Source organism: Acartia tonsa, chromosome 4 (assembly GCF_053477335.1).
Source record: "Acartia tonsa isolate MP-2025a chromosome 4, ASM5347733v1, whole genome shotgun sequence".
Lineage (NCBI taxonomy): Eukaryota > Metazoa > Arthropoda > Copepoda > Calanoida > Acartiidae > Acartia > Acartia tonsa.
In genome coordinates, this window is record NC_137263.1 from 40098891 (window position 1) to 40126096 (window position 27206).

At 33.9% G+C, this 27206-nt stretch overlaps 1 protein-coding gene and 1 long non-coding RNA gene across 2 annotated transcripts in view; both read left to right on the top strand.

The window, feature by feature from the left end:
• Positions 1-27206, top strand: part of LOC145317189 (kelch-like protein 17) — a 91788-nt gene that overhangs the window by 40345 nt on the left and 24237 nt on the right. The window contains exons 8-17 of the mRNA XM_080158143.1: positions 186-245; positions 1843-1934; positions 2399-2474; positions 2858-2963; positions 3317-3516; positions 3984-4066; positions 4646-4732; positions 5948-5976; positions 9968-10040; positions 10993-11108. Of these exons, the coding sequence (XP_080014269.1) occupies positions 186-245; positions 1843-1934; positions 2399-2474; positions 2858-2963; positions 3317-3516; positions 3984-4066; positions 4646-4732; positions 5948-5976; positions 9968-10040; positions 10993-11108 (922 nt within the window). The remainder of the gene's footprint in view (positions 1-185; positions 246-1842; positions 1935-2398; positions 2475-2857; positions 2964-3316; positions 3517-3983; positions 4067-4645; positions 4733-5947; positions 5977-9967; positions 10041-10992; positions 11109-27206) is intronic.
• LOC145317190 (uncharacterized) lies at positions 22414-27004 on the top strand. Its single transcript, XR_013878938.1, has 4 exons — positions 22414-22496; positions 24123-24261; positions 25963-26049; positions 26841-27004. It is a non-coding gene; the product is annotated as an uncharacterized LOC145317190 (long non-coding RNA).

The following is a 27206-nucleotide window of genomic DNA, read 5'->3' on the forward strand; positions in this document are numbered from 1 at the left end:
GTACAATTATATTGCAACTGGGTGCGGTTGTGGGCTTCTTAAAAAAACAAATGAAAAAAGAGTGGGGGGGGGGGCGGTGATTCTGCTCGCTAGGCACTTGGAGTGAAAGCACCAGAGCGCCTAAATAATTCCGAGCCTAAATTTATTCTTTAGAAGTTTTGTATCTTAATTATAATTTTGTTAAGGTTGATGAATTGATATCAAACAGCCAGCTCAATGTAGACAAAGAGGAAAAAGTTTTTCAGGTATTTAAACATTTTTGTTTTACTTTTAATTTACCTTTAATAAACAGATAAAAGTTTCAATATTTGCTTTTTGATATTTATCTTGTTTGATGACTGACATTTTAGTGAAGATTCCCTATAAAAATGGGCATAAAATAGACTTTATACGATGATCTAACAGTTATGCTTTAAAAGGCTTAGATTTTATATACATAAGGTCTTATGACCACTGAACATTTGTTCTTTACCTATGTCCGTTTGTCGAGAAAGCTTAAAGTGTCATGTGTGACGTTCATAAATATCCATCTCTTTTTTGGGGGTTTCCTTTCCCACTTCTCCTCTCATCATTCCATTTTAGACATATTGTTCTGGCGTCACACGTGACACTTTAAGCTTTCTCCGTTTTTCCATTCATGATTTGTTTGCTTCGCTTCATACGGATGTTGTCATCCTTGTTAATAGTACATTTTAAAAAATTTAATTTTTTGAAATGTTAATATTCGGTTTGCAAATAAATTCAATAAAATAATTCTTTTTTCTTGAAAAAAATTTGAGAAAATTCTTTGAAGTTCAAAAACTTGATGGAGTAGAGAGCAGGGATTCCGGGATAGGAAAATTGAAGATAAACTTAATTTTCCCAAGAATGGAATATTGCAAATAAAACTTTGATTGGATGTCCAAACTTTTCACCAATAATTTTAATATTCATGAGTGAAAAGGGATACAAATGTTCATGCATTGTCCTATCCCCTAAAGTCCCTGCACTGCACAGAGAGACACTGAATATATTTGAATTAGAAATTATTCTTTAAAGAAAATTTTTGAGTTTTAGATCAAACAAAATGTGAATTGTACTTGAAGTTTCAAACATTCTTATTAATAAATGTTGAGTTTCTTAAAGAATATTTCAATATAAGAATATATTTTGTAGCGAAGCTACTTAATAAACCTCATTGGTGCGTAATTTTGTTTATTCAATCTGTCCGTCTTCTCGTACTAATGTATTGGAAATTATAGAAGAGTAGACTGATTTTTTCTCTGCAGATTTTCAAAATTTTTAAATAAATACTTTTTACGTTCGTCAAGCATTAATGCATAGTGTTTACTTGGCTGCTATATAAGATAGACTTTTAAAACACTTTTAGGTATTATCCTCTTAGAAATTTTTTTTTCAATTTTGAAAATTTGAGTACCCCCCTCCCCCCGTCAACGAACAACTCTGGCCGCAGCACTCGGCTCCCTAGCCTGCCTAGCCGCAGTGCTCGGCCCCCTTGCCTGCATAGCCGCAGCGCTCGGCTCCCTAGCCTATAACCTAACCTAACCTAAACTAAAATAGTTCGTTGTCGGGGGGTACTCAAATTTTCAAAATTGAAAAAATTTTCCTTAGAGGAAAACGCCCATTTTATAGATATCTTGACTAAAACGAACGAAGAACTTATATATAACTTTGTCCGGGCGTAAAAAAGAAAATTGATAAATAATGTGATTTTCTCAGCTGCTACATGCTTATTAATTTTTTATTCTAATAATAATCTTATTTTATATTATAATAATCTTTTTTTTTTAATTTCTGTCTATCACTACTCTTAGGGATATTGTCACTCTTGTTTATTTGTAGGCGTGCATAGCTTGGGTGAAGCATGATTTAACAGACAGAAAACAATATATTTACAAACTACTCAAACATGTTAGATTACCATTAGTTTCAAGGTAAAACATATTTTAAAGCGCTGGAAAGTGTCAGGTGTGACGTCATAAAAATACACACATGACACTTATCAGCGATTAACATATTCTAAAACGCAAAACGTGTTCTAACAAAGCTTAGCGTTACTCACTCTCTTAAAGTTAAAAATTTCATTTAGTTGTGGTTTGTGCATATTATCTCAAAATTGATGAAGCCCAATCTGTACCACTTTTGATTCCTGTGACGTCATAAAATGAGGGAGATTAGAGGAGAAGTGAGAAAGAAACCCCCTAAAAAAGAGATGGATTTTTATTACGTCAGAGGAATCAAAAGTGGTGCAAAAGTGGTACAGATTGGGCTTCGTCCTTAAAATTTGTTGTAAATAAACTTTTTTCCCATGATTTAAAAAAAGAGTTTAATAAATTTTTCATTTAAAAAAAACCTTAGACAACCTTTTACTTTATAATGATACTTAATTTGCTTTTAGAGAATTTCTGATGACGCATGTAGATTCGGAAAATTTAGTTAGAGAAACACCAGAATGCAAAGAACTATTACTAGAGGTGGGTAATTTAGACATTAATTGTTTGTAAAACAAGGATGATAACAGCCGATAGTGTAGAGAAATTGTAAGTATGAACAAAAATTAACCAGCATCGATTGTTCACGATTTTTGATTATTGTTGTAGGACTTTCGAGTATATTTGTTTGTTTTCATGTTTTATTTTATTTTTGCTGTATCTGTCTAAAAAATAAATGGAGGTTTTTAAGAAATTGGTAGATGCAATAATAATGGAAAAATGAGAGAAAAAATCAGCAAAATTTAATGTTTGAAAATGAGAGGAAGAAAAAAAATAGTTAAAAGTAATATAAAAAGTAATAAAATTTTTGAAAATTATAGACAAACAGTCCCACGAATTACTCTGCTATTAATAATATACTTTAGGCCATGAGATATCACTTACTGCCGGAGCAACGCACCTCTTTAGCTTCCTACAGAACATCACTGAGGAAACCAGAAGGATCTAGATCCTATATGTTTGCCATTGGAGGTAAACTTGTATTTATTACATTTAAACTCAAATACAAGTACTTTAGGTCAGGTTAGGTTAGGTTATATTGGATATTGTACCTTGACAGTATGTGTTCTAATTTGGTATACATCCCCAATAATGATAAATAGAATTACCTCTTTTATTGATAAAATTTTAGTTAAAAAGTTTGGACCCTACTAGTTTGGAACTAATCAATCAAAATTCAATAAAAATTCTGAAAATTTTTTAGTCAGCGAATAAGATAACGCGGTATTAGTGTAATCTATAGTCCTATTTCCCCCTTTTTTTTTGAGTTCAGTAGTCGAAAAAAATTTTCTCCAAATTAAGATAAGAATTATTCTGATTTCCAGGTGGAAGTTTATTTGCAATCCATTCTGAATGTGAAGTGTACAGTCCTGTCACTGAACGCTGGGTCAAGATAGCGCCGATGTCGACCCGACGGTCACGTGCCGGGGTCGCCGGAATCAACAACGTGCTGTATGCGGTCGGCGGGTATGATGGGACTAACGATCTCTCCTCTGGTGAAGCTTTTAATCCGCAGACTAATAAGGTACATTAGATTGTATTTAAGTAATGTAATGTCAGGTCGAAAAGCCTTCTTAAAATAAAATTCAAAAGGCCTTTGATTGCATTTTTTTTAGTCTGGAAGTCCTAACTCTGCATGAGAATACGTTTGGTCTGTGTATAGGCCAAGGCTTTTTTCTAACCTTACATTATGTATTATTCACATAAGAAACCATATTTGCCCCAAATTATGCTTAATTCATACAAAGCCCACATTTTTACCTTTGCTAATCGTATAAACTTAATTATTCTTGTATTTTCGAAATTCGAAAAAGTTTGTACAACAATATGCCTAAAACTTTAAGATAATCTATCAAATTATTCTGCTTTCTTTAAGATTAAAAATAAAAGGACTCAAAATAAAGAGTTTCTCCACCTTATTTCCGTTATGGTTATTAACTGCAGCAGAAAACAATTTGATTGAGAGCCGATATAGCAATTATTTTTTTTTAGTGGACTAGTATAACTCCAATGGGTACCCGAAGATCCTGTTTGGGGGTGTCTACACTGGATGGTTTAATGTTCTGCTGCGGAGGGTAATTATATAATATTCTAGAAAGAAAAAGGGGACAATGGTCTAATAATGAATCTTTTCTCCAAACTTCTGCATTTTGTAGCTTTAATTTATAAGTAGACAAGAGAATAAAAATGAAAATTCTGAGTTTTTACCCCAATTAGTGTTTTCTAACATACGTAGAAGAATTGTTCTGTCCTACAATTGGAGGAGAGATTAAGGTTTTGTTCATTGTCCTATCTTTTCCCAGCAAGTTACTAAGATTTTAACAAGTTAGTTGTCTATAGTGCCTTAGCAAAATGGGGATAGATGTCACTGCTTTTGGCCTACAAATTCTATTGACGTAAGCGAATACCCTATTCCCCATCTCTTTTTCCAGGGCGTTCCTTTCCCCCTTCCTTTTTCTCTTTCCCTCTTCTAAGACGTCAATAGAATAGGTAGGCCAAAAGCTGGGACATATATCCCCATTTTCCTAGGGCACTAAATGCTTTAGCATTTTAAGATAAAATTAATTTTAATTCAAATTAAACATTTCTATTAAGGAATTTACAGAAGTTTATTATTAGAATATTTAATAAGAAAAATATTTTTAAATTTCCAGGTATGATGGAGCTGCCTGTCTGTCTAGTGTAGAAAGATATGATCCTATAACATCTGTCTGGAGTTCATGTCCAGCTATGTGTACAAGGTATATACTATAGTATCTAGATATCTGTCTGTCAAGTATAGAAAGATATGATCATATAACATCTGTCTGGAGTTCATGTCCAGTTATGGGTACAAGGTATATACTACAGTACCTAGATATCTGTCTGTCTGTCTAGTGTAGAAAGATATGATCCTATAACATCTGTCTGGAGTTCATGTCCAGCTATGTGTACAAGGTATATATTATAGTATCTAGATATCTGTCTGTCTGTCCAGTGTAGAAAGATATGATCCTATAACATCTGTCTGGAGTTCATGTCCAGCTATGTGTACAAGGTATATATTATAGTATCTAGATATCTGTCTGTCTGTCCAGTGTAGAAAGATATGATCCTATAACATCTGTCTAGAGTTCATGTCCAGCTATGTGTACAAGGTATATATTATAGTATCTAGATATCTGTCTGTCTGTCCAGTGTAGAAAGATATGATCCTATAACATCTGTCTGGAGTTCATGTCCAGCTATGTGTACAAGGTATATATTATAGTATCTAGATATCTGTCTGTCTGTCCAGTGTAGAAAGATATGATCATATAACATCTGTCTGGAGTTCATGTCCAGCTATGTGTACAAGGTATATACTATAGTATCTAGATATCTGTCTGTCTGTCTAGTATAGAAAGATATGATCATATAACGAATATATTGCGTTACAGATAGACAGACAGACTGACTTATAGATTAGCTTTGTTGTAAAAATGTATAAAAACTATATTTCCTAAACCTGTGTCCTTTACTATAGATAAGAAACTAAATTTCCGTCTACATTTCCTAAACTCACACTCACCCTCTCATATCTGACACACACAATAATAGAGAAGCTTCTAAATATAAAAGTCATGTATGTCAGTTGTAACCTGTGGTTTTGGCGTGCCTGCTTGCCGTCGGGGAGGTGTTGGGTTCAAATCTAAACGGTCAAACCTTAGACGTTAAAAATGCCACCTACTCCTGCTTTGTCTATTACTTGAGATTAATATATAATGAGAGTAGGGGGAATGCCTTGGCCCAAACAGGCGCAACTCATTTCCATGGATCGTTAAGATTTCCAGACAAAGGTTGTGCAATCAAGAGGTTACTTCTATCTTTGAGATGTTATCAAACCTTATATGTTATAGCGTTAGATTGTTGTAACCCATTCCTAATTGCAGTTCTGATTTTTTTTTCTGTAATTAAATTTTTATTTTCTATTTCAGGCGACGTTATTGTAGAGTTGCTGTTTTAGGTAAGATAATTTCTAAAATTTTTAATAACAGAATTGTACTTGTTAAAATAAAATATTGATTTAGTTTGTTAAAGTTTTATCAAAATTCTTGTCATGATCATTTTTTACTTGTTTCTTTGGAAATGTTTAAGTGTCTATCTATTTTTTGGTTAATTTTCTACAGCAATTGCACAATAATTTTCTTGCTTTTGTCATGGCTAAGTAAGTTTGATACTTGAGGATGTTCATTCCCCTGATTCCCTAAAAAAATGGAAAGATAATAGTTATTTCTCGCATCGTACTATAAACAGCTTTCTGCGGATATAGAATGTACAATTATAAGATTAAAACCAGTTTTTTACCTCCCGAGGTGCCGAAGGCACGGGCTAAAAAACTGGTTTTAATCTTATGATTGTACATTTTTATATTCGTAAAAAGCTGGATATATACGATGCTAGACATAGTTTTTTTTCGTATGGATGAGAACCGGTTCCTATCCACCGGATTCGAATGAATACGAGAAAAATAAATCTCTAACCCCATTACCCCCAACCCTAGCCACAAATTATAACTTTATTTCAATGATAAATAAAAATACCATTCATGTATATTTAAATTTAAAAAGCTTGGTTACTGTCAGTTTAATTAAATTACAATTAAATCAATATTTAAGAATAAGTTTTAAGGCTAAAGAATAGCAGAACGTGTTTATAATGTAAGGGTCAGTATAAGACATAGTCCTATTTCCCCTCTCTCCCTTAAAACTGTATATAAAAGTCTACTATAAATAAATTTGCGAAAGTCATGCTGCTATATATTAGTTATATAATACTAAAACATTATTTGGTAACATCTTTCCATTTAACTGTGGAGTCCCTTTAACCCTAACCCCACATATATACTTATATTTGAATATTATCAAATCAAGGGGATGGGGGATAGGATAATGTAATCCTGGCTTTTACAATGATTTTTTAGATGGTAGATTTGTAGTGTTATAACTTTGTAGGTTTAGAGCACTACAGAGTTGGGGCTTACTTGCAGGAGTAAAACTAAAAGAAAACGGCTTGGCCAATTGAATATAGATTGTTATTTACTTCTTTACACTTTTGTTTGTCTCACCTTCCCGTGAGAAGCCAAAACTTAGCCTTTTAAGGGGTTGGGAGAGATTACTTTGCACCCTTTTTAGAACCAAATCAAATTCTATTAATCAAAAAAAGGGGTGTGGGGGTATATGAATGTTTCACAGTGGATTTGTTGTATGTCACCCAATATTCTAGACATTATTCTAGACAAACATGACAGAAAATTTGCACAGAGAAACCTTATAAAACTCTATTATATATATTCTTTTAAAGTTATCCTATTCTATTATATAAGGTAGTAAGGTTTTTTGCCTGTCTGTTAGGATTGGATTGAGTTGCCCTTTTGAGAGAATCTTCACAAAGCCTCCGGTATGGTTTCAGGCTACTATTTGCCGCCTCCCTTCCTCTAGAACTTATACACAGAAATCTTTTAGTTTACCTTAAAGCCAAAAGGACATTTTGTTTCAATAGTACTGATTTAATTTCGAGCTTCTAATTGGATTTATTAAAAGTAACTGGATGTCAGTCTGTCTATCTGTACCTAACCATTGAACTGATATGGTTTTTTTTGCAGTGTCGCTTACCATAGGTCCCAGGAAGGTGTAAATTTATTTTGGAAAAAATAACCTCTCCCAAATATTTTTTGATTAAAAAAATGAAAGTGGGGAGAGTGGGACAACTTCCCTCTCCCCCTTTTTAAGTGTCACTAGAGTCCTTATAGGCGTAGCCGCTAGTATATTTATTATTTTCTAAATTGATTTATACTTACTTAGTGCATACGATCTACATCTTTTTGCAAATATTTTCCTTTTCTTCATCTGTAAGTTTTCTGTAATTTTCTTTCTGTAGTTCTATATATTGGAAAAATTATAGATTTGCAGTCTTTGTGGTGTAAAGCATACAGTGTGAACTAAAAATCATATTTTTCTCGTTTTTTCTTTTTGTAGATTTATGTCACAAATCCTAAGCTAAGGTAACATTTTATAAACTCCTCTTACTCCCTCCCTTTACCTAATTTTTGTATATCTAAATTAAAACAAGGATGACAACATCCATAAGTAGCGAAGCTTAAAAATTATAAATGTATATCAAGAAAATATATAGAGCTATACAATACAAAATTAATTTGATAAAATAGAGAAATCATGTAACCTTTAAAATCACGCAACCTTTAAAATCACAAAAACTTAACAATCTAGGAATCGATCCAGCGCCGTAATTAATGGACAAATCTTAATGAAGTTTGATGGAGATATTTAGAATATGAGCATATTCAAACCCTAATAATTTCAGCCGTCAATCCTGAACTTTAATCGAGAAAATCACAAAATCCAAAAAATCTAGTTTCCCCGGACAGACGGACGAACAGACAGACAGACGGACGGACATTTGGAATTATAGAGTATCTTCTTGATTATTTTGAAATTTAAAAAAATATTATAGACTAACTTAGTAAAGACAAGCATATGGACAAAAGAGTTTAGAATTTCTACATTAAAATTTTAAAATATTTTCAAAAGTGTTTTTTGATAACCCTGTAAATAAATCCATACTGCGGCGAAACTGAGAAAGAACGAAAGAATTTTTTGTAAAAATGTAATATATGTAAAGTATGAAATAGTTTTGCTTTGTATGCAATTTTACATTTATTGATATAAATTATTTAAAATTTATCTTATTTTTTTTAATTTCTCTAAAAATGTTAACAAAAATGCAAAAAAATGTGGCATCTGATTTCCAGAGCCTTTGTCTAAAAGACCAAACAAGAAATTTGTTGTATAATCAAATGATTAATGCATAAATGATCTGCATATTATTCCAATTCTTAATTTCTTTACCTGAATACTAAAAAAAACCTTAATTTCACAATATTATATTTTGTATACCATTTTAAATAAAAAAAAGCAAATAAAATTTTGTTTGAACACATTTGGTCTTGTTCTAAAAATAAGTATAGAGAAAATAACTCATTTACATATCTTGTCTTAGCAATTAATGTGCATTCATTGTCGCAGAAAAAAATAAAGCTAGTAGTATATGCTAGAATAAAAAATATTAAGTGCCTAATAAGAGGGCAGGTTTAGAATTTAAGCCAGTGAGATATCTTTGTACATATGTGACTTATCAGAGTGGTGTAAGTTTAGAATCTAAGCCAATAAGAAAGAAATGTTTGCTTGCATATGTGATAATGTGACCAATCAGAGAGCAAGTTTGAATTGAAGCTATTAGGAGTTAGATATCTATGTAATTATGTGACCAATCAGAGTACAAGTTTAGAATTAAGGCCAACAAGAGAAGATTGTCTGAGTTTATATACTTTATATGACCAATCAGAGTGCAAGTTTAGAATTAAGGCCAATAAGATAAGAATAAACTGTAAGCATAATTAACATTCACATTATTAACAAACATGTAACCAAGTGTAAGTTTAGAATCCCAGAATTAAAGCCAACAAAATCAGAATGTTTTTTTAATAATCAAACTAAATTGCATTAATGTTGTAATTTATGGGCATGGAATTCTGTAATATCCAAGGTTTAGAGTAATTTAGGTACTCTATAATTAATTTGGTATTAAACCCTTTTAGAAAAATATCAGATTTGTAAAAACATCCAAGGAATTATCTTGGCAAGGATTAAGTAGCCTTGGAGACTATAATAATTACATTACAGTCATAGATGAAGTATACAAGAGTAGTTCTTGTATTTTGTTGCCTTGAAAACTAAAATAATTACATTATAGTCATAGATGAAATATACAAGATAAGTTCTTGAATTAATTAGCCTTGTAGACTATAATGATTACATTACAGTCATAGGTCAAATATACATGAGATTCTATAAGTCATAGAGAAAACATTCAAGATGTTTTTAAAACTGATTCTAACATATTTTAGCTGTTTTGTGTAATTCTTTATTCTTTTTTAGATAGTTGTATATATGCAATGGGTGGCTTTGACTCTGCTAATTATCAATCAAGTGTTGAGAAACTGGATCCAAGGTAAATACTTCTTGTAAGAAGCTACTATGCAAGACACTTTCGTTTATGTCCATCTGTTACTAAGTATTTTATCATCTTAAGTGGTCAGTTAGAACATGATATTTATTTTGTTTTTGCACACAGAATTTATTTCCTTTTATGTTCTATGTAAATCTCTGAAGCTAAGTCTTTGAACTCTTATCAAAAAGTCGTCAAAAGTGTTAAAATCTGATTGTTTAAAATATTGCGGTATAGCTGCGGATTGTTCAACTTTAATTGAAAACTCAAATAATGTTACTGTTGATATCTACACTCTTGTGTTACTTGCTCTATGATAAGTACAATAAAGGATGATTAATAAGTGTAAGGATAACATATGTAGATATATATATATATCTTTATCTTGTAGATACATTATATGGTAGTATACTATATTTATCATAAAAAGACATTATTAATGATATATAGATAGAAAAGTATACCAACATTTATTAAAAAATGATCATTACCCATAAGTAGTTATTATAAAACAATGATGACAACATCTATAAAAGCGAAGCTATAAAATAGACTGTAGGACAAACAAACATTTACACTTGTAGAGTGTCAGAACTTCATATTCATAATTTAAATTTTTAACAAAATTGGTTGAATACAGGATACTTATTCAGGACAAACTTACATTTGGGACCTAATTATAAGACCTAAGAAGATTCACATATATAATATTGCATGATGTTGTCATAGGAATTATTATTCCAAAAATTAGTTTTAAATTGTCAATTAAAAAAAATATGTTTTAAATGGACCTACAGAGTTTCTGGTAACTTTTATAGAGTTACTACGCTTTCTAAATCGTACCTGACTGTTATAGGACTCATCATTTCAAGTAAAAATCGATAGGACATGTCTAAAAAGCCAAAAAAATAATTGAAACAAAACAAAACAATATAAATGTTTTACAAAATTGTAGGATGGGTAAGTGGATGAGTGTGCCTTGTATGAGCAGCCGTCGGTCATCTTGTGGAGTGGCCTCTCTGGACGGATACCTGTACTGTGTGGGTGGCAATGATGGAGCTGTCTGCGTAGGTACGTAATATTTCTTCCTTAAGCTGGATCTTTAAATTATTTATTGCTGCCCACTGCCACTGCAGATGCCACTGCCAGTACTGCCAATAAAACATGGATGTTTAAATTATAGTGGTGAGCTGAGAAACACTATGGAAACACACATTGGCTCAGTGACATGACAGTAGTCATTTTGAGATGCCAATCCATTTTGATTTAAAGTTCGCTATTAGTTGAGCCGATTTCAAAATCGGCTCACTAGAGCATCGGCATTGACATCGCTGTTATTTAAAGATCCAGCTGGTAAACTTTAAAGTATTGACATCATCTGCTAATTTGCTGAGGTTTTACATCGTCGTTAAGTGCATCATCTACTTTTCTAATAATGGTAATATTTAGTCACTTGTTATAATAACAACGTTAAAGTTTATTAGGTCCGGATTGTCATAAAGATTCATTTCCCCTTTTTAATTGTTGAATTTATTTTGAAGTACGAAATTTATTAATTTTATAAATGCTTTGCTTTTGACTTTGGCATAATGTGTATACTTGCAAGGATCTTAAGGGATATGAAAATGGACGATAAATTGATGTACATTCTTATCATAATGTACAAAATTAAGCATTATGTCCATTCAAATTCGTATTGTTTGAATTTATAAAATTACCTAAAGTTTATTAGCCAACAAATAATTGAAAATGAATGTATGTATATAAATCTTGATTACTAATATGTTCTATAACCCAACGTCCTCTCCCTCCCTGGTATACTTGAGTCTACTTTGCATCTTTGTTGACAAATAAATCTTCTTTCAAATATTCTCCAACATTAAATAGTTGGGTGGATGGACACTATTCTAAATATGATCAGCTCTAGTTTACAGTAGAATGTTGATGAAATTATCTATCCTTTATAAAAATAACAGGATGTCTATGAGTTTGTCTGCCTATTTGTGTGTCTGTTTGTACAGAAGGATTTCGCTAACTGTTAGGCCAATATGGGTACCATTATATGCCCCCACCAAGTTTTGTTACTTTTTCTTTTTAAAACTAAAATTAAAAAGGGTAGTCGAATTCATACCCCCTCCCCCTTCTTTAAGTGGTCTTAGGTGCCTCTAGGGGCGTATCCGTTAGTAAGGTTTCTTTAGTTTGTCAGTTAAAATCTAACCACTGAATTGACTAAATTCTCTTTTTTAGGGAGGGTTCACATCGGTCCCATGCGTTTGGTTCCTTTTTTTTTAAATTTAAGTCTTTGAATGGCTATTTTACTGCCCTTCATTTCTTGATGCCGATAGGGCATCTCCTATTTTATGGTATTATTCTCGAGTTGCTACGCTTTTAAATTGCACTTGATATAGGATTTCCTATACAAGGGTTAACAGTGATCGGACGATTCTAACTAGAATAATGTAAAATTGAGATTGAAAATATTGTCCTCTGCTCTACCGTAAAAACATAAAAAGCTGGATATAAATTTAAACTTGAGTGGCTCCTTCTACAATTTTATACACATATAAGTTTCCTATTAAGATTTGAAAATAATGTTATTGTCATCAAAATTAACAAAACACAATAAATTCTTAAATAGACTTAACATAATGTATGTCTGTACTACAAGATCTCAAGATGACAAAAAAAAAGGGGTATAGTCCTTTCCATGACATCGCTCCATATGGGGCGATGATTTTAATTGATCGCCTCTTATGACAAGGGGCGATGTATTGGCTCCTTGAAAGGAGCGATTTAATAGCCCCTTATAACAAGAGGCGATGTTATGACTCCTTGAAAGGAGCGATTTGATAGCCCCTTGCCCTAAGAGGCGATTAAATGATCCTTTATCGCTCCTTTATCGCCCCTTCTAAAGAGGAGATGATATGTCCTCTTATCCCAAGGGGCTATTTAATTAAATATCGCCTCTTCATGGCCCCTTCACTATTATATATATCTTAGTCCCTTGATGGCCCCTACATCGCTCCTACATCGCCCCTTCATCGCTCCTCCATCGCTCCTTCTCCAAATTTATATTACATTGTACTTTGATGGCCCCTACATCGCCCCTCCATCGCTCCTACATCACCCCTTCATCGCTCCTTCTTCAAATTTATATTACATTGTACTTTGATGGCCCCTACATCGCCCCTCCATCGCTCCTACATCGCCCCTTCATCGCTCCTTCTTCAAATTTATATTACATTGTACTGTGATGGCCCCTACATCGCTCCTACATCGCTCCTTCATCGCTCCTACATCGCCCCTTCATCGCTCCTTCTCCAAATTTATATTAAATTGCAACTTGATGGCCCCTACATCGCTCCTACATCGCTCCTCCATCGCCCCTTCATCGCTCCTTCTCCAAATTTATATAACATTGCAACTTGATGGCCCCTACATCGCTGCTACATCGCTCCTCCATCGCTCCTCCATCGCTCCTACATCGCCCCTTCATCGCTCCTTCCACAAATTTATATTACATTGTACTTTGATGGCCCCTACATCTCTCCTCCATCGCTCCTCCATCGCCCCATCGCCCCTTAATAGCCCCTTACCTTAATTTATATAAAAAAGCCCCTACATAGCCTCTCCATCGCCCCTTAATAGCTCCTTACCTTAATTTTTATAACATAGCCCCTACATAGCCTCTCCATCGCCCCTTAATAGCCCCTTATCTTAATTTATATAACAAAGCCCCTACATAGCCTCTCCATCGCCCCTAATAGCCCCTTACCTTTATTTATATAACAAAGCTCCTACATAGCCTCTCCATTGCCCCTTAATAGTCCCTTACCTTAATTTATATAACATAGCTCCTACATAGCCTCTCCATCGCCCCTTAAAAGCCCATTACCTTAATTTATATAACATAGCCCCTACATAGCCTCTCCATCGCCCCTTACCTTAATTTATATAACATAGCCCCTACATAGCCTCTCCATCGCCCCTTAATAGCTCCTTACCTTAATTTATATAACATAGCCCCTACATAGCCTCTCCATCGCCCCTTAATAGCCCCTTACCTTAATTTATATAACATAGCCTCTACATAGCCTCTCCATCGCCCCTTAATAGCCCCTTACCTTAATTTATATAACATAGCCCTACATAGCCTCTCCATCGCCCCTTAATAGCCCCTTACCTTAATTTATATAGCATAACCCCTACATAGCCTCTCCATCGCCCCTTAATAGCCTCTTACCTTAATTTATATAATCCTTACCTTAATATATATAACATAGCCCCTACATAGCCTCTCCATCGCCCCTAAATAGCCCCTTACCCTAATTTATATAACATAGCCCCTACATAGCCTCTCCATCGCCCCTTAATAGCTCCTTACCTTAATTTATATAACATAGCCCCTACATAGCCTCTCCATCGCCCCTTAATAGCCCCTTACCTTAATTTATATAACATAGCCCTACATAGCCTCTCCATCGCCCCTTAATAGCCCCTTACCTTAATTTATATAGCATAGCCCCTACATAGCCTCTCCATCGCCCCTTAATAGCCTCTTACCTTAATTTATATAATCCTTACCTTAATATATATAACATAGCCCCTACATAGCCTCTCCATCGCCCCTAAATAGCCCCTTACCCTAATTTATATAACATAGCCCCTACATAGCCTCTCCATCGCCCCTTAATAGCCCCTTACCTTAATTTATATAACATAGCCTCTACATAGCCTCTCCATCGCCCCTTAATAGCCCCTTACCTTAATTTATATAACATAGCCCTACATAGCCTCTCCATCGCCCCTTAATAGCCCCTTACCTTAATTTATATAGCATAGCCCCTACATAGCCTCTCCATCGCCCCTTAATAGCCTCTTACCTTAATTTATATAATCCTTACCTTAATATATATAACATAGCCCCTACATAGCCTCTCCATCGCCCCTGAATAGCCCCTTACCCTAATTTATATAACATAGCCCCTACATAGCCTCTCCATCGCCCCTTAATAGCTCCTTACCTTAATTTATATAACATAGCCCCTACATAGCCTCTCCATCGCCCCTTAATAGCCCCTTACCTTAATTTATATAACATAGCCTCTACATAGCCTCTCCATCGCCCCTTAATAGCCCCTTACCTTAATTTATATAACATAGCCCTACATAGCCTCTCCATCGCCCCTTAATAGCCCCTTACCTTAATTTATATAGCATAGCCCCTACATAGCCTCTCCATCGCCCCTTAATAGCCTCTTACCTTAATTTATATAATCCTTACTTTAATATATATAACATAGCCCCTACATAGCCTCTCCATCGCCCCTAAATAGCCCCTTACCCTAATTTATATAACATAGCCCCTACATAGCCTCTCCATCGCCCCTTAATAGCTCCTTACCTTAATTTATATAACATAGCCCCTACATAGCCTCTCCATCGCCCCTTAATAGCCCCTTACCTTAATTTATATAACATAGCCCTACATAGCCTCTCCATCGCCCCTTAATAGCCCCTTACCTTAATTTATATAGCATAGCCCCTACATAGCCTCTCCATCGCCCCTTAATAGCCTCTTACCTTAATTTATATAATCCTTACCTTAATATATATAACATAGCCCCTACATAGCCTCTCCATCGCCCCTGAATAGCCCCTTACCCTAATTTATATAACATAGCCCCTACATATCCTCTCCATCGCCCCTTAATAGCTCCTTACCTTAATTTATATAACATAGCCCCTACATAGCCTCTCAATCGCCCCTTAATAGCCCCTTACCTTAATTTATATAACATAGCCTCTACATAGCCTCTCCATCGCCCCTTAATAGCCCCTTACCTTAATTTATATAACATAGCCCTACATAGCCTCTCCATCGCCCCTTAATAGCCCCTTACCTTAATTTATATAGCATAGCCCCTACATAGCCTCTCCATCGCCCCTTAATAGCCTCTTACCTTAATTTATATAATCCTTACCTTAATATATATAACATAGCCCCTACATAGCCTCTCCATCGCCCCTAAATAGCCCCTTACCCTAATTTATATAACATAGCCCCTACATAGCCTCTCCATCGCCCCTTAATAGCCTCTTACCTTAATTTATATAACATAGGCCCTACAAAGCATCTCCATCGCCCCTTAATAGCCCCTTACCTTAATTATATAACATAGCCCCTACATAGCCTCTCCATCGCCCCTTAATAGCCTCTTACCTTAATTTATATAACATAGCCCCTTCATAGCCTCTTCATCGCCCCTTACCTTAATTTATATAACATAGGCCCTTTATGGCTCCTGTACAGCCTCTGTAATTGTATTGCCCCTTCATTATAGAAGGTAGGGCATTAAGGTAAGGAAGGAATGTGACCCTCTACAGTTTTAAATTTAAGTTTTAAAAGGATGACAAGGATGACAACATTTATAAAAGCAAAGCTCTGAAACGGTAGAAAAAAGTTTAAAGGAAGCCTGCAAGAAATACCACGCTTTAACTGCTGAAAGACTGCCACAAGTAGACCAAATACCCCAAATTTGAAGCCTTCAGCTTCTATAACAAAAAAGTTCTAGGCATTTTAAAATGACATTTTATGTACAATGGAAATTTTGAAAGAATTGCAATGCTCATGTTGAAAACTTTAAAATTAAACTACGTGGCCTAGAAACAAAATTATAAGCTTATTTTTTTTGTCATAAATTTAGGTTTCCAGTAACTAATTATATTTTTACAATAAAAATACCCATTTTTATAGTCAAAATCATTAAAAAAAAATAAGTTTTACTTGCGTTGTACCGAATGTACTGTAGCCAATCAGAAGGCTGAATCAGCTTAACAACCAATCACAGCTAAGCTTGTATTAGTTTACCCCTTTGTTTCCGCTATGATTTTTGTTTAAAAATGCAATTTAAATCGATTTTTTTTCATAGATTTTGACTATGAAATGTGGTGTTTTTATTGTAAAAATGTAATCAGTTACAGGCAATCTAAGTTTCTGACAAAGATAAGGTTATAATTTTATGTCTAGGCAACGTAATTTAATATTGTTTTTTCTTTTATGAGCATTGGAAATCTTTCAAAAATTCCATTGTACATAAAATGCTATTTTGAAATGCCTAGAACTTTTTTGTTATTGAAGCTAAAGGCTTATAATTTGGGGTATTGGGTCTTCTTGTGGCAGTCTTTTAGCAGTTAAAGCGTGTTATTTCTTGCAGGCGTCCTTTAATGAACATTAATAATGTAGAGTGTCAGAACTGAATAGTCAGAACATAAATTTAAAATTCGAAACAAAATTGTAAGTAAATTTATTGAGAAATTGCTTACATGCAGGAAAATGCTTAAGGACGTACTCACATTTTTTGGACTTGATTATAGATATGATTCGCTTATAACATTCTATTTTGTTGTCCTAGGAATCAGTATCCCAGAAATCAGATTAATCGGATAATTTTGATACATAAAAATTTGTTGTAAGTTAATAATTAGTATGCTTAAAATGGACGTATGGATATTCTGATAATGATTATAGACTTTCTAAATCGTACCTTTCTACTACAGGAATCACATGCCTAAATTAACGAAAATAGCTAACCGTTACGGACGTACGGACTGATCCTTAATATAGAAAAGCTTTGCTTTTAAAAAGTTAAAAAGATTTTTTGTGGGGATGGGGTAATATTTTTCTTGGGGTGAATTTTCTGGGAGGGTGGAGATACCCTCCCTCGAAATAATTATAAACCCTCTATGAACTTAAAAGAAGCTTCACTGTAAAGGAGAACCATATAGGTTCAGCGGTTAGCTTTTCTACAGACAAAAAAAAGATTACTACTTTATATAATAGGTTATGAAAAAGGAAAAAAAAGCAAGATAACAAGGATAACAACATTCACAAAAGCAAAGCTCTAAAATCAGGAGGTCAAACATAAATTTTGTTAAAATTAGCGTAAATCTATAATACAAAGTAGAATGATGTCTGTCCATCCGTCTGTCTGTCTGTCCGTCTGTCTGTCCGTCTGTCTGTCCGTCTGTCTGTCCGTCTGTCAGTCCCTTAAGATCTCGGTAACCACTGGACCGATTATATTCTACTATTCAGGGAATATACCTACTGGTCCTGTGGTGGTTTTAGGCTATTTTCTTGGGGGGTGGGATACCCCCAACCCCCCCAAAAACAAAAAAATCCCCCCCCATTTGATATGATATGATGTATGTCTGTCTGTCTATACCGTAGGATCTTGCTAACCGCTGAGTACTGAGATGATTTTAAGATAGTTTATTTTTTTTCCTTATAATAAAATAACAGGATATTTGTCCATAAAAAGCGAAGCAATATCTTAATTTTTGTTGTTGGAACTGTTATTCAGTTGATTATACCAAGGATCTAAAGGAATAAGACAATGGCCGATAAATTTTTATCCATCCCTAATAACGATACACAAAATTGCAACACTACAACCAAAATATGACAAAAGTCCCCAAAGTTTTGAGCCAACGAATAAGAAAACTTCATTATAAAACTTTGGAGACTATTGTAAAAATTGCCTAATGTTTCCTTTATCCCTGAGATTATACAGACTATCCTTAAACTAATATTTACATTAAAGTAACAGGATGTTTATCAGTATCAACTGAACCGATATGCTTCTCCTTTACATTGAAGCTTATTTTACTCGCAGGAAAAGTTTTCATTTTGGGGAGGGGACTAACACTTTCAGCCCCCGGAAGGTATCACTTCCCTTAAATTCTTAACCTTCCCCCTCCCCCCCCTCTCCACCACATCTATTCATTAAAGTACTCCTAGGGTCATCTATGGGATTAGCCGTTAGTGACTTAAAAATAATTCAAGTGCAATGATATATTTACCAAATTAATACGATAATTTTGTATACATTTTTTATGAAAAAAAATTATTTTGCCAAAGGCAGCCAAAAAATAAGCAGCAAATATTTCAAAAATGCTCTGATAATCAGAGATCTACAGGGATAAGACGATTGTCGATAAAATGATATATATACATATATACAGTGTGTTTTTTTATGAGAACTTTTTTGAAAGCAATTTTACCTTACTTATAGTTATTAGAATTTAATGATTAATGGCTTATTCTCTTCTTTTTTATAACCTTTAATAGAAAAGCAAAAAATATTTCAGTTTTTATTCAAAAAGTACAGTAAATTAAAAAATTTAAAACTTAGGTGTCAACATCTAAAAATGGTTTTAGTGCATTTTTCTTATAATCTACCTTTGCAAGAATGGCTGCAAAACGCTTCAAAGTTGAGATATTGAGCTAAAAATTTATATAGATACTACTTGTGACATGTACTAGAACATTTTGAAATTTGAAGGCCATATCTCAACCAGGGAGGGAATACTGGCCCCCCAATGTACTCCCTCCATTCTTGGAAAGGGTAGAAGATTTGAGCATAAGAAAAATGCGCTAAAACCATTTCTCGTATTCATTTGAATCCGGTGGATAGGAACCGGTTTTCATCCATACGAAAAAACTATGTCTAGCATCGTATTATATCCAGCTTTCTACGAATATAGATATGTACAATCATAAGATTAAACCCAGTTTTTTTAGCCGGTGCCTTCTGCACCTCGGGGCTAAAAAAACTAGTTTTAATCTCATAATTGTACTTTCTATATCCGCGGAAAGCCGTTTATAATACGATGCGAGAAATAACTATTTTAGATGTTGACACCCATGTTTTGAAATTTTGAATTTACTGTACTTTTTAAATAAAAACTGAAATATTTTTTTGCTTTTCTGTTAATGGTTATAAAAAACGAAGAGAATAAGCCATTAATCATTAAATTCTGATAACTATAAGTAGGGTAAAATTGCTTTCAAAAATGCTCTCATAAAAAAAAACACTGTATATATATGTATGTTTATATATTAATTATTCCCATTGATGATTCACAAAATTACCCCTTCTTTAGTTTAGAATTAGTGGTTGAAACATTTAGACACTCAACTTAATGAACTAAACAATCACAAAACAATAAAAAGTCCCCAAGGTTGTTAATCTAACGAATAAGAAAACGGTATTATAAAACTTTGGAGACTAGACAGCACTCTTGGATAAGCCAACTTATAACACTTTGGGAACTATCCTAATCCTCCCTGGCGAAATGACAATGAGATTTTTTGGTAAATTTGTGGCAAACTTTATTCTTAATAAATTAGCACTTGGCAAAATTATACTGGAGAGATATTTCATTGAAGAATAAATTTTTTTTTTGCCCAAACTTTTCGTCAGCCAATAATAACAGATAAGTTAAACATTGTAAAAATAATATAGTAACTTAACTCGAGTTGTCAACGGCAGAAATTAGGTCCTGAGATGGTTTTAGGCCTGGAAAGGTTTATAACAATTTTATCTGTATTTCTTAAAATAAATTAACAGAATCTTTGTCTGTATGTATGAATGTCTGTCTGTACCGAAGGATCTTGCTAACCGCTGAACCAATATGGTTCTCCTTTACAGTGAAGATTCCTATAGGTCCTGAGATCGTTCTCCTTAATAGGGTAGCTTCTCATAGGTCCTGGGGAGGTTAATAACTATTTTATTTTAATCCTTATAATAAAGTAACAGGATCTTTGTCTGTATGTATGTCTGTCTGTACCTTGCTAACCACTAAACTGACATGGTTCTCCTTTACAGTGAAGCTTCCTATGGGTAATGAGATGGCTTTAGGCCATTTTATTTTTAATCCTTATAAAAAGTAACAGGATCATTGTCTGTATGTATCAAAGAAGATCGCTAACTGCAGAACCAATATGGTTCTCCTTTATAGGGTAGCTTCCAATAGATCCTGGGAAGGTGTATAACTGTTTTGAAGGAGGATATAAGGGGCTATTAAGGGGCGATGGAGAGGCTATGTAGAGGCTATGTTATATAAATTAAGGTAAGGGGCTTTTAAGTGGCGATGGAGGGCTATTAAAGTGATCACGAAGCTGGAAAATAGTTCATATATGTTACAGATTAATGTTTTTTAAGAGTATTTTTAAAAGAATTAAGTCTTATATACTTCACATTTAAAAAATTATCAAAATTTTAAAAAATTAATTTTCTCACATTAAAACATTGATGTTTTTTGTGTGTTTTATTATACATATCTTAAAACCTATCTAATTGACAAATGACACTTTTTTTTCTTGAAGTTTACTCGTGGATACATAGTAAAATATGTAAGGTTTTGTTACATACATATTAAACTAACCAAAATAGGTTGTATATAGCTTTCTAGGGGTGATTAAAAATTCTCCCGATGATCGTAAAAATATTTCCATATATGGAAAAAAATGCCAAAAAACATTTTTGATTATGGACCCTGGATTTTCAACTTTTCATTTATTTTAATATTTTTAAAAATATCTACAAATCCATAGATATATAATGTTAAAAATCATTTGAAGTCAGTTATTTGCTTTGTATATATATGATTAAATAATATAACAACTAACAAATTAAATAAATGCAATTAATTAATATTTTGATAGAATACATAAAATTGAGAAATTTCGGCACCATTATCCAATGAGAAAGGGAGAAGGAAAGCATATTTGTGTGTGTGTAACAAAACAAAACAAAACAAACGCACAGCTCTAGCCAGTCCAGTCTGTTTGTCGAGTGTAGATTAAAATAATTATGCCTTTAAACATTTTTTTAGAAACAATTTAATTTAAACGCAAATTATTTTATCATTATTAATCAAAAGCAAGGTTTTTCTACATTAAAGGTCGACCCATCTATTTATAACTAAATTTTAGCTTTCTAAAAAATGTATTATACAATATCTTATCCTTTAATTGGAACTGATGATCTATTTTTATAGAGAAACATATGTATTCCAACAATAAAGAAAGTTAAAAAATTAAATTGTGTTTATACATATAATAATCCTATTATATAAAGTAGTAAGGGTTTTTTGTCTGTCCCGAAGGATCTCGCTAACCACTGAACCGATATAGTTCTCCTTTACAGTGAAGCTTCTTATAGGTCCTGGGAAGGTTTTAAACTATTTTTGAAGAGGGTGTCTTCACCCCCTTCCCCCTATAAAATATTTTTAAAAACTCTTTTGAAACTCAAATTTAAAATGGGAGGAGGTCGACATTTCCCCCTCCTACCAGTGCCCCTAGAGGCTTCTAGGGGCGTAGCCGCTAGTATTATATAAAGTAGTAAGCTTTATTATCTTTAGCTATGGATCTAGTAAACCGCTGAATCGCCAAGGTCCTTATTTCCAGTGAAGCTTCTTATAGGTCCATTGAAGGTATTAAGGCAATTTTCACACTCACCTTAAATGCCCCTAGAGGCTTTAGATTGGTTAAACCTTGCTTTTTTATTGATAGTCGATATAATCTGTTTTTATATATGTTTTATACAACTTTGTATATTTTAGATAAATAAAATGCAAATATGTCAAACAAAGAATAGTAAATCTTGTTTAAAGGTAATTTTATTATAATATACATACATAATTTCAAGGGATGCATTTGTTCATTGCTTTTATCTTTTATCAACTTATAAAGATTTATTAAATTAAAAGTATGGAAAATGATCTAATGTGCTCTCAATTACGTGGAAAAGTTTTGACACTGCATATTTTTACCAGCCAATAAAAATAATCTTTAAGTACCAAAATTTTTCTTGCAATGAATGAGAGCGTTCTATACATTTTTTACACATATACAGGGTGCGCCACATAAATCCGGACTTTTTTAAAACGGCCATAGCGCCAAAACTACTTGACCAATCAGGACGTTTGACCCCACTATAAAAAGCTTAGGTTATGACCTTTTTGCCCATGAAAATCTTTGGACGATGGAGGATGTGTACGCCGAGTTGGCCGTGCATATGTTCAACAAGGCAGATTCGAATTGTGCAGATAAATAACCGTGGATTTATAACTTGGGCCTACAAAATCTGACCTCAGCCCATCTGTAGGTGAGATGGACTAATGAAACTTGTGGAGATACTATCAGATACCTAGTGAAAACACTAGAAAAGACTAGAGCTCTCTATCCCAGCTGACTTGGCTGTAAAACTCCGACAAAGTGAATCGTGGTAGATTTTAAGATGTCAAAAACGTCAAAAATCTTGAAAATTTCTCGGTTCTTGACTTCAGGGGCCCATATGGAACCTTGAAACTCGTTTTAGACTATGTACTGCGCTGATAACCCTATCTTAATCTTTGTGCCATTTTTAAAAAGGTATAAAACGTTGTTCTAGTTTAACTGTTGCCCAAATGAGAGCCGCCGTGTCAAAGGGTAGCTTTAAAGATAGGTTAATTTGGATCCTGCTGTTACTCACTCCTTAAGGAGATGTGGCCTCCCAGCAGCCCCAATCTTATTCCAATGGACTTTTGGGCCTAGAGCGCCATTAAAACATTAACCAATATACGCGCCCATACCAAAAAGACCTCTCTCATTGCTCCTATCATGGAGAACTTCGCCTGCTTGAACAGGGACATGGTGACAGAGGGTCGGCGGGCGGTTCAGGGGGCGGGTAGAGGCGGTGATTGAGGCTGGCGGCGATTTTATTAAATAATCTAATAGTCATATATCCAGGTTGCTTCCCAGTTTTTAAAATTCAATAAAATCTTTAAAATTGACGATTTTATTTTTATTTGTTTAAAAATATGAAAAAGTCCGGATTTATGTGGTGCACCCTGTAATTTACCTGGTAATTTGAGTTATGATTATGTTTATATGTACACTTACTTACGTAACGATTATACCTATAGATGTTATGCGTAAAGATTTTTAAAAGCATAACTTTTCTATAATTAGGGCCCGTCACTGAATCTTTTTCTAGACAGGGAGGGAGTGGACATTGGGCTTTTCATTACATGAGTTCCCAAAGTTTTATAACAGTGTTTTCCTATTCGTTAGCTCAATCACCTTAGGTAATTTTATTGAATTGCTGGTTCAAGTTATATGTACGTCCAAACGTTTTAACCACAAATTGTAATCTACAGAAAAGATAATTTTGTGGATAATCATCGGAAGGTATTTTAGAGGATTTGTACATAAAAATACCAATATTAGTAATAATTTTTCTTGTTTTTTTTTTATAGGGGACTGATAATACCTAACCCAACTGGTCAATGGGGCCAGCTACAGAGGCATACCATTCAGCTGACTCAACATCAAAAGCAGATGCTGCTAAACATGAACCAGCAAGACAGAAGTCTGTTAATTCAAAAACTGTTAAAGGTTAGTATTAATAAAAGGGGGGGGGGGGGGAATTTGGTGACTCGTGCCACGACATACCAGCAATTTTATTAGAGATAATTGGGTAAAAATCTTTTGGGCTGGGTCACTAATTACCCCAAGTTTTGTTATCTTTAAAAAAAAAACGGCGGCGGGACCGCCGCTCCCGCCGTTCACCGCCATTTTCCGCCGCCGCCAAAAAGTTTTTTTATTGCATTTCTCGCCGAATTAGGCAATTTGGAATCATTTGAGACCATGTTATTTTTTTTTTAAATTTTTCTCCTTGTAACCAACCCTGCGGGTGGACTTTATTTTTGGCAGCGGCAGCGGAAAACGGCGGTGGACGGCGGAAGCGGCGGTACTGCCGCCATTTTTTATTCAAATATTTTTTACTAACCTACCTAAAAAGATTTTGTTTCAATATCTTTAAAAGCTTAGGAGAGGCACTGAATTTAAGATATACCTTGATAAACGAAAGTTTGAAAAAAATGACTGTCCCCCCTCAAGGTTGGTACAAGGGGAAATTTTTTTGAAAAAATAACATGGCCTCAAATGATTCCAAATTGCCTAATTCGGCGAGAAATGCAATAAAAAATTTTTTTTGGCGGCGGCGTGAAACGGCGGTTTTGCCGCCATTTTTCATTCAAATATTTTTTACTAACCTACCTAAAAAGATTTTGTTTCAATATCTTTCAAAGCTTAGGAGAGGCACTGAATTTAAGATATACCTTGATAAACGAAAATTTGAAGAAAAAAATGACTGTCCCCCCGCAGTTGGTTGGAGCGGCGATCCCGCCGCCGGTTTTTTTTTGAAGATACCAAAACTTGGGGTAATTAGTGACCCAGCCCAAAAGATTTTACCCAGTTATCTCTAAAACTAAGGGAGTAGCACCCAAAATAAATTTGCTGGTATGTTGTGGCACGAGTCACTACATTCGCCCCCCCCCCCCAAATTCAGATAATTCAGAGAGGGGGGGGGGGGCCCTTTCTGAATTCAATATGCTGTTATATATCTGTCAACTTTAACTCTATCGGTTCAGTAGTAAGCAAGATCTTGACAAGATTTTTTTTCATGAGGGTCATTTTTTCCTATTACTCAAATCTTCTAAATGGTTAAAACCTTCCTATGACCTTTGCCAAGCTTTACTATAAAGGAGAACTATAATCGGTTTAGCAGTAAACAAGATTTTTTGATACAAACACACACAAAGACTAGTGGCTGTGCCCCTAGCCTCTAGAGGCTTTACATTTGAAGGAGTAGGGAAGGGCAGAAAAAAACCTAAAACCATCCCGAGGCCTATGTGAAGCCTCCCTGAAAGGAAGAACTCCATCTGTTAAGTAGTTATTGACGCCTTAAGTTACAGACATAAAAACTCTTTACTTTATAAAAGGACTTGCGGCTATGCCCCCTAGAGGCCTCTAGTGGCACTTTAAATGTTTGGTGTTTAAAATAAATACGATACTTCAATGTTACGTAGGAGTCTCTATTCCAGAATAAAAAAATTTATTTATTGTGATTTCTCTTGGGAGGGTGTTGGTAACCTCCACCAAAATAATTATGAATCTTCCTGGGACCTATGAGAAGATACTCTGTTAAGGAGAACCCGATCGGTTCAGCGATTAGCGAGATCCTACGTTACAAACATACAAACACACAAACATCCTGTTACTTTATAATAAGGATTAATAATTTTAATTTCCAAGGAGTGAGAGGACACAAATGCAGATTCAACAACAAATATGATGGCTCAGCAACAACAACTACAAAACATTATGGCATCACAACAACAGGTAAGATACCAACCAAACCCAATCAAGTACAGGAACTTCTCCCCCCTCTTAAAAGCGAAGCTTTTCTATAATCAGGGCCCCGTCCCTTACAGATAGCTCTTTTCGTTAACTTAGGCATGTTATTTAGGCTATTATATAACATAATTTTTATGTTTCCTTAAACATTATCCTGTATTTAAGAAGTATTTAAGAAAATTTTGTTTTAACTTCTATACATTTATATTCTGATTATTCAGTTCTTACACTCTACAAGTGTAAATGTTTGTTTATCCTACCGTTTAAGAGCTTCGCTTTTATGGATGTTGTCACTCTTTTATTTGGTGGGGGGGGGGGGGGGGGGGGCTAATGATAAATGAATATCATAGGTATATAATAATGATTTTGAACTTTAAAAACGTGAAATGCCCTTCATTACGTAAAAGTATATTAAATTTCGTGAATGTTAAGCAAAGGTTAGATTAGCCCCGCTTGATTAGCTAGGAAGAAATTTACCTAGGAGTAATTAAAGAATCAAAGAATCTCTATACCAATTTCTGCAGATTAAATCAGACCTTAAATTGCTAGACATAGTTTATTTTTTAGTATGGATGAGACCCGGTTCTAATCCACAGGATATTAATCGGTTTCTAATAAATATGAGTAAATAATTTCCAGTAATTTTAGGTAGTTATTGAATATAACCTTCCCTGGACTTTTTATAAGCTTCGATTTAAAAAGAATCCTTTATCGGTTAGCGAGATCTTTTCAAACAGACATGTATAAAAATCTTCTTACTTAATTTTTTATTTCAGGTGTTGAGAAGTTACCAACCTTTTGACGAGAACAAGAAATAAGAAATGAAATAAAAAAATTAATAATAATTATTGTATTTTTGAAAATTTCGAAAAATAAGAATTTAAATGTCTTTACTAGGTAATGTTCTAGTTGAAATTAAAATATAAATACTTTTAACAGATTGACTTGTTTCTATGATATTTACTTTTTATGATGTATATTTTTTAAGTAGCAAAGTTACTCTATAATAAGAAATGTCTATTTTTGTTTAAGGGATTAGTTAAAAGTCTCAACAGTTTTACCTCTTGTAAGTACAAGTTCAAGTTCAACGATTTAAAAAAATAAATTTCGTGGAACTATCCCTTTTTTCGATTATTAAATAT